The following is an 8,612-nucleotide window of genomic DNA, read 5'->3' as shown; positions in this document are numbered from 1 at the left end:
GTCATGCCTTTATTCCAGAGAAGAGAGGAAACAACCACCAAAAGGAGTCAGGCAGCCATTTTGGGAGCACGACGGTGGTGCCTCACTGGAGATGCAGCAGGGACTCTCAGGCCTTAGGGGACTGCATTTGCCCTGTGAAGAAAAAAGAGGAGTGGTGGGTGGGCGAGGGGCTTCTGCTCCTGTTCCCAAGCCCTGGCTAAGCAAAGCGGAGGGGGCTTAGTCTTGTGGTAGGGGGCAGCAACTCACAAGCTGCGTCCCAGAGACAAGTGAGACCCCCAGCAGCCCTGAGTGGGTCCCTCTGCTTTCTCCTCCTCCCCAGGCTGGGCCTTTCCTTCTGCTGAGTCAAGGGCTGCCCACTGGCCCTTCTGAGGGTGGAGAAAAATGTCCTGGCCAGAGACGATGGGCAATCCCTCCTCTGCCTCCATTCAGTTTATCCTGGCTTTGCTGATGAGCAGATCAAGTGAATGGGTTCACCTCCTTTGGTGCCCCCCCTCCAGCGCATCACCAGCCAGGAAGACCACCTCCACCAGTCATGGCCCCATGACAGGACTTCCTCCTGCCTACTTAGGTGTCTGTGTGATGCAAGTTAAAAAAAGGGGAGGGGTGTCAATCACACAGTCAGAGCCTCTCTCTTGATTAGGATGTCTCCACCCTTACTGCCATTTGGTGTTGTGTCACATAAGCCTTGTGCAAAATGGGGAAAGAGCTGAGAGTGACACTGAGCAGAAGAGTTTCCTGCTATTGGGCTCATCCAGGTAACCACAATGGCCCAGTTTTTACCCAACACCGAGAGGCCCCTGGACAATCAGTCCCCCAGAGAAGTTGGAGGCACAATCTCAGGACTCTAAGGATAATGAGAACGGCTCCCTTCTGAACTGGAGGACGATGTAGGTGACGCCTAAGGGGAAATGATTAATGGCGAGACTGGGGTTAGGGTTAGGGTAGGGTTGTTTTTCACAGACACAACATGTTTGCATGTATAAAAGGCCACACTCATTCTTGTTCCTTACCAAATTCACCACAGACCATTTCACATTCCAGTTTGGTGGAGAAGCGATTGTCATTGCCACCACACATTCCATAAACAAATGTTTCACACTTTCTCTTCTCCCAGTTGTAGAAATATTGTGGTGAATATGCTAGACAATGACCTGGATCTGCTGGGAGTTTGCAAACCTCTGTAGGGAGGGAGTGAGGACAAGAGAAAAGGAAGCAGGGCAGTGAGACAGACAGAGAAAGCATATTTTCCTTGCAGGAAGTGGGTTGTGTCCCCTTTCCCTGAAAGCCTTAGATCACTGCTGTCAAACTGGCAGGCTGGAATGCATCACACACAGTCATGCCCACCCCAGCTCCACGAAAGGGGAAAACATTCATCACGTGATGGCAATGTGACGCAGCAAGTTTGACACCCATGCCTTAGATGGACCCAAAGGTCTGAGATCTGATCTTGTGGGGGACTGAATGGGTCATGTGGAAAAGTGGCCTCAGAATGAGTGCCAGAAATGCTGGCATCTGTAATGGCCTGTGGGAATGCCCTTGGAGGACAGGAGGAGAACCTGCAGGTGAGGCAATGGTTGCATAAGAGGCCACAGAAGGAATTGGGGCCTGGGAAATGTCTCAGAAGGTACCCTCCCTAGTTTATTGCCCTGCAAAGCTGAGGGTGTGTGTGAGAGATGTACTGTACTTTCATATTTGCAGTATCCCTAAGAAAGTTAGTCCCTAATAAAGATAGCATCCAATAGACCTAGAACCTTGGATGGTGCTTCTTGTCTGGACTAACTCACTCAGAGGGAAGGGAAGTGTCACTGGACCTTACCAGAGACCTCAATGCAACACTCATCCTCTGTACCTTTGCTGATTTTCCCACAGGCCTTTTCACACAGCTCCTTGGTCTCAAAGTTGTTGTCGTTGCCCTCACAGCCACAGTAGACAAATGAGATGCACTTCATCATCTCTGGGTCATAGTAGTAGCGCTGCAACTCCTTTGAGCAGCTGCCCTGGTCTACAGGCAACTGGCACTGGTCACTGCGGACTGCAAGAGAGGGAGAAAGGGGAGCTTGCTTGGCCTCTGGCTCAGGGGCTCAGGCGGAGGACAGAGGGGGAAGGAAGCAGGTGAGAGAAGGAGGACTGGACACACCTGAGGGCAGGCAGCCTCGGCTGCAGCCAGTGAAGCAGCACTTCTCAGTCAGGGGGCAGTCGCGGTCATCACTGCAGGTGTTGTTGCAGGGAACAAAGGTCTGTACTTCAACCCTCCTGGGACACACGCCGGGGTGTTCTAGAATGAGAGGGGGTGACAGACCCAAGAACCAATCAGGAGATGCATAGTTACTTCTGAGCAGTTTCCTTTACTGTTTACCCACAGATGGGATCTTGCCAGACTAAAGCAACTAGTTGCATATTACAGATAATAGTCTGGGAATCTCTAGGAAGGAGCTTTGTTAAGTCTCTGCCTCATGACCAAATTATCTACATTGTGCTGCTCTTTGCTCTCTCTAAAGCAGCCCCTCCCTTCTAGGAATCCAGACTGCATTCCACTACAAGCAGAGAGGGGAGGCAGTTCCTCAGTGCCTTGGATCAGATGGCAGAGACTTCTCTCTGGTGCAGCTGCTCTCAAGAATCGCCTTGCACACTCACCTCAACGCAGGGCCAGGGCCTGGAACTTGGAAGATGAGGAACACTGGGGACCTGGGAAGACGCACAATGCGAACTATGCCAAGACAGGGAAAGGCTAAGGATCTACAGTTTGCCCCTGTGCTCAGCTTGATTAATGTTAAGTTTGTGTGGGCACCTTTGTGGCTTAACTTTGGATGCAAACCCTACACATTTCTTCCTTTTACACACAAGTGCAGGAAATTGGTGAATTTAGGAACCAACTGAAGTGTATATGATGTTCAAACATACGATGAACGGTTGCAGGAATCAGACATGGCTAGTCTAGGGAAGAGAAGGAGCAGGGGAGACATGAGAGCAGAGTTCCAATACTTGAGGGGCTGCCACAGAGAGGAGGAAGGGGCCCCACCTATTTTCCAAAGCACCTGAAGGCCAGACAAGGAACAATGGATGGAAACTGAGCAAGGAGAGATTCAACCTGGAAATAAGGAGAAATTTCCCAACAGTGAGAACAATCAACCGATGGACCAGAAGTTGCCTTTGGAAGTTGTGGGAGCTTCATCACTGGAGGTTTTGAAGAAGAGACTGGACTGCCATTGGTCAGAAATGGTGTAGGGTCTCCTGCTTGGGCTGGGGAGTTTTTTTTTTTAATTTGATTTATATGCCGCCCTTCTCCAGAGACTCAGGGTGGCTTACAATGCGCTAAGCAATAGCCTTCATACTTTTGTATATTTTACAAAATCAGTTTATTGCCCCCACAAACTGGGTCCTCAATTTACCTACCTTAGAAAGGATGGAAGGCTGAGTCAACCTTGAGCCTGGCAAGATTCGAACTTACTTTAATTGCAGACAGCTGGTGTTAAATTACAGTGCCTTGTCTGCAGAGCTATCCAGGCTCCTGGATAGCTCTGTCCTCTAGTTGGACTAGATGATGTACAAGGTCCCTTCCAACTCTGTTAATCTGTAATTTGTAAAATCTGTATGATGTGAATAGACCCAGAGTGATATTATGGGCTTGTGCACTCTGCCTGTACAGTCAGACCCTGCTGCATGGAGGGTGGGGGGAGGGGAGGAGAGAGGACGGACCTTCCACAGCCTCCACGCATATCTTCCTGTCTCCAAAGGGGCAGCACTTCTTCTGGGGAAGGGGAAAATCAATGCTGCATTCCTGGTCCCTTGTGCAGCTCGTGAAGCAAAGAGGGCCGCCTTTGCTGCTGGGTGGGGGAATCATCCATGGGCAGTATCCTGAAGTGTCTAGGGAGAAAAGGGGGACACAGAAGGGAAGAGGACAGTCAGTCACCGAGTGGGGCTCACACCCTAGTAGAAGAAGAGGCCCTCTCCAAATGTTGTAGCACCTTCCTCACCCTGGCAGGGGCTTTGTAGGCAGTGGGGCTGGCAATTAGAAAGTGGGGGGACTTTTGCCTTACACACCCCATGAAGCTGCTGGAATGGCCCGTGGCCCATGCCATGGGTGGGTGGGGTGGGGTTCAGAGGGCACTTTTACAGGGCTGAAGGGCAGCCTAAATGGTCCTCCCTGGCCATGAGGCAGCTCCAATTTTCCATCTTCTTCTACCGTTCAACCCCTGGGGAGTCTCACTCGAGTTAGGCTGAGCTCTCATGGCAAAGCTTTCCTGGAAAGTCTAGGACCACGATGGCGAACCTATGGCACACGTGCCAGAGGTGGCATGCAGCACCCTCTCTGATGGCACGCGAGCCGTCGCCCCAGTTCAGCTCCGCCACGTATGTACGCACATCTCCCACCAGCCAGCTGGTCTTCGGGTCTCTGGTGCACATGTGCAGGGGTGGGGCGCATGTGGGGGGGCATGCATGCATGTGTGTGGAGGTGGGGTGCATGCAGGGGGTGCATGTGGAGGTGCACATTCATGCACGGGGGGCAGGGGGCAGTGTGCATGCATGGGTGCATTGCGGGGTGCATGCGTGTGGGCCATGCATACATTGCATTTTGGAGGTTCGGGCGTGCACTTTGGGCACTTGGTCCGAAAAAGGTTAGCCATCACTGGTCTAGGACAACTTGCCACTGCCAACTAGCTGCAACAGGTTGGCTCTGGCAACTTGTCCCTTTGCATTGGACTGGCTTCCCTCTGAGCACTGACTGGGCCAAGAACCGCACAGCTCTGGCACGGCTCTACTTTCCTTGGTATCAGGCTTGGAAGGGACCCCCCTCCATTCCTGTCCCCCCATCATCCCTCCCGGTCCAGGAACCAGGCTTACCTCCTTCTGGCCGTTGACATTGCTGCCCGCAAGACGTTGGACAGCAACGCTGAGTGCCCGAGCAGCTGGCATCGCTGGAGCAGAGTTTCCCACAAAGTAGGTGACTGTTTGGAATTATGACGGGGCACCTACCAGGCTTGTTGACATCTGTAAGGTATTTTTGAGGGGTGGGGGGAGGAGATGGGAAACCTATGAGTAAAGTGGGAGTGGTTCTGTTCTCTTTGAACACGATGCATGAATTCAGCACAGCTTTGGTTGGGGTCCGTCAGCCCCCCTCAATCAGGAATTTTTCACGGCCTTTGATCAAATCACGGAATAGGTGGAGGAGGGGCACAAGGGGGAGTTAGAAACAGACAAAGTTGAAGCTGAGTGAGGACCCTCAAAGCCCCCCCTTCCCATCTCCGAAGCCACCCCAGAAGGTTACCATGGCTGAAGGTTTTGAAAGCCCCCAAGAGGTCAAGTGGAGGGAGGATGGACACACTACCCCCATCCCACTCCCTCCAGAGACCATCCAAACGTGGCCCTCATGCCGTTTCCATCCCATAGCCAGGTCTGAAGCCTGACTGGAAAAAGTCTAGATAATCCATAGATAGTCAGGAACCGCTGGAGCTGCAGCACAGCCACCTCCTCAACCACCTTCACCAGAAATGGAGGATCGGAGACGTGGTGAAAATTGTCTATGAGGGTGGAGTCCACTGGTGGCCTCTTAAGAAGAGGGCGGACCACAGCCTCCTTAAAAGGCTGGGGCAATTGCCCCGCTCCCACAGGGAAGCATCAATCACTCCAGAACCCACCCACATGTCCTTCCTTCCTTCCTTCCTTCCTTCCTTCCTTCCTTCCTGCCTGCCTTCCTTCCTTCCTTCCTTCCTTCCTGGGCACCTTCCACAAGCCAGGAGGGAGGTGGTTCTGAAAGACCGGTTGCTGTGCTCATGTGTCCTCGGATCCTGTCCACTTCCTCAAGTGCAACAGTGGTAAACTATTCCCAGGTAACCGGGCAAGGACTGCCAGCCATAACCCTAATCCTAACCAACCTAATTACGTGCCCAAAGACAGGTGTTCTGAGGAAAAGAAATGGCTGCTGGTTCACTCCCTCCTTTCCTCCCTCCTCTGCTGAGTAATGGATTTGTCCATCTGCCCCTCTCGGTTCTCTCTGGGAAGTCCTTACGACAGACCGACAGACCCGAGCCTTTGTAGTATTGTGAGTGATGCTTTCCTGTTCCTCCTTTCCATCACCATTTCTCTTTTCTCAGCCCCTTCCTTCCTTCCTTCCTTCCTTCCTTCCTTCCTTCCTTCCTTCCTTCCTTCCTTCCTTCCTTCCTTCCTTCCTTCCTCTCTCTCTCTTTCTCTCTCTCTCTCTCTCTCTCTCTCTCTCTCTCTCTCTCTCTCTCTCTCTCTCTCTCTTTCTTTCTCCTTTCTCTCTCTCTGTGTCTCCCTCCCACTCTTCCTCCCTCCCTCCCTCCCTTCTTTTCTTTTCTTTCCTTTTTCCTTTTTCCTTTCCTTTCTTCTCCCAAGAGAGCTTTGCTAGACAAAGGCCATCTGGCCCACAGCCAACATTCCTCCCTCTGACCCTCCTCTTACCTGGGGAGACACAACAGCGTTCACATTCGTTGATCTCCTTGTAGTTGTTAGCATTTCCATAGCAGCCTCCATAGAAGAAACGTTCGCATCTCTTGGACTTTGAGTTGTGGAACCACCGAAGTTCTAAATTGTCACAGGGACCTTTCACTTCAGGGAGATCGCAGTCATCTGAAAAACAGAGTAGAAGGCCAAGCATGAACAGTTCTCATCGGATGCCCCACCTCTCAAGTGGGCACGGGCAGGAGGACACAGCGATTGTGGAACGGATCTGTCACCCACCCCGGGCTGCTCTTTTGCCAGTTGGTGGCTCTCGCGGCTCTGTCTTGTGGAGAACATGACTCTCAGAAGGCCAGGAGATGTCATTTACAGGAATCTGATGGAGGAATTCCTAACTCACTGGAGTCCCTCCTGTCATATCTACTGCAGTGTTTCTCTCCCTACAATCTATTCCTCTTCCTCAAGGTGGATCTGATGAGGGTGGGCCCTTTGGAGAACCAGTGGGTCATAGGAACAGGTGTGTGTGTGTGTGTGTGTATTCACACTGCTATTATTTTCATTCCCTCCTCCAGCAAGTATCTCACATTGTCCCAGACCCTTTGCTCTAACAGTTCCCCCTCCAGCTGAGGAACAGAAGGAGCAGAACCAGGCACCCCATAAAGTCATGGTTGGTTCTTTCCTGTCCTGCCTTTTGCGTTGGTTTCACACCCAGCAGTTGTGCAGAAAAGAGCAGCCCAGTCCCCTCTCTGCTCAGTCTCCTATAACATGGGGGGGAGGGGAGGGCTGAATTTGCAGGGAAGTGGAGAGAGCCCACAGGGGTCACCAAATATCTCTGGGAAGCCCGCCATCATTCCTCACTTAATTGTTACTCGGCAATTGTTCTTTCAAGGCCAATGTGTAATTAGTAGTCTGTCTCTACGAGCTATTGCTGCAGCTTTTTTTCTTTCTTCCTTCCACAAGTCAACAGAGCTGGTGACCAACTTCCCATTTTGTGGCCATGAATTCCACTGGTTCTTTCTGTCCCCTCCACATTTGAGAATAACGGTTGATCCCACCGGGTTCTGGAGTTAGGAGAAGAGGCGAGAAAGCCTCTCAGATATTCTAGGTCTCTAAAATGAGTGAAGGAGCAGGAACCTCCCACTCCCCCATATGTCTCCTCCATGATCCTGCTAGAACCCAATGGATCAGTAGATGGGACCCACTGGTGGAAATATCTTCTGATGCTAAAGAGTTCTCTCCCAGAAGTTGTAGAGATGGCTGTCAACACTGATGATTAGTAGCTATTGATCATGCAGGCGATCTAATGGTGGGGGAAGCAGGTTTCTTAATCCCAATCTGAGATACCTTCAGAGGGTTCTCTGGGGCTCCAGAACTGGACTGGATGGGCCGTTGGGCTGATCCAACAGGGATCTTGTGCTGTCAACCATCTAAACTTTCAGTTGTCCAAGGAAGCATAGTCCTATGGAAAGTGGAACAAGCTTTGAAGCTCCTGGACTGCATCTGCCCCAAAAGTGCTTTCTGGACTGCTTAAGAGCCATGGATTCCTAGGTTATTGTGGAGGGGAAGTCAGGGAAGGGGAGGTGTTGCCCGAAACCCACCCTAGAGGAGAAAGGAGTTCCAGACCAGCCAGACCGGCTTCTCAGGTCCATTCTCCACCAGGGGCTACTCACTGTTCAGAGGATTCTGGCTCTTTTGACCCCCATCATATCCAGCAGCATCGAGATCAGCAGAGAAGGAGAGGAGCACCCCCAGGAAAAGGACCCTGGCCCACATGGTCTCTCAGGAGGGAGCAGGTCTCTCGATCGAAACAGAAGAAGGAGCGTATAAAAGGAACTGAAGGATGGTAGCGGTTGAACCTCAGGTTTGTGGGACTTTCCCAATGTGAGGTTTCCTCGAGGCAGGAGAGCTGAACTGAGAAAGCCTTGCCAGACCTGGAGGCAATTTCCACAAGGAAATCTCTCCCCCAGAGGAGGCACATCTAACTCCACCCAGGGTGCATTTTGCAATAGGATGGGAGAAGAGATTGGGGTTGGGGTGAGCTCCCTGGACTGGCTGCCTCCGAAAGAGATTGGCCTGGGCACTTTCTTTATTGTTGGTCACCCATTTTACAAGAATCTCTCCATGCTGGCTGCATTCCTTTAGGATCTGGTAGATAAAGCTTTACTAGTCCGGTCTATGATGTTTCCTCCCATGGA

At 51.7% G+C, this 8,612-nt stretch overlaps 1 protein-coding gene across 1 annotated transcript; it reads right to left on the bottom strand.

The window, feature by feature from the left end:
• Positions 1–8,210, bottom strand: LOC139315506 (actinia tenebrosa protease inhibitors-like). Its single transcript, XM_070941867.1, has 8 exons — positions 8,088–8,210; positions 6,421–6,588; positions 4,843–4,989; positions 3,697–3,864; positions 2,138–2,275; positions 1,850–2,032; positions 1,011–1,178; positions 1–132 (listed from the first exon to the last, which is right to left on the bottom strand). Exons 1-8 carry the CDS (start codon positions 8,188–8,190, stop codon positions 107–109), a joined length of 1,101 nt encoding a protein of 366 aa, XP_070797968.1. The 5' UTR covers positions 8,191–8,210; the 3' UTR covers positions 1–106.
• Positions 8,211–8,612: the final 402 nt, after the last annotated feature.

This window comes from Pituophis catenifer, unplaced genomic scaffold, assembly GCF_029215685.1.
Source record: "Pituophis catenifer annectens isolate HBS135680 unplaced genomic scaffold, rPitCat1.0.hap2 SCAF_3, whole genome shotgun sequence".
Lineage (NCBI taxonomy): Eukaryota > Metazoa > Chordata > Lepidosauria > Squamata > Colubridae > Pituophis > Pituophis catenifer.
This window is presented reverse-complemented; position numbering and strand designations above follow the sequence as displayed.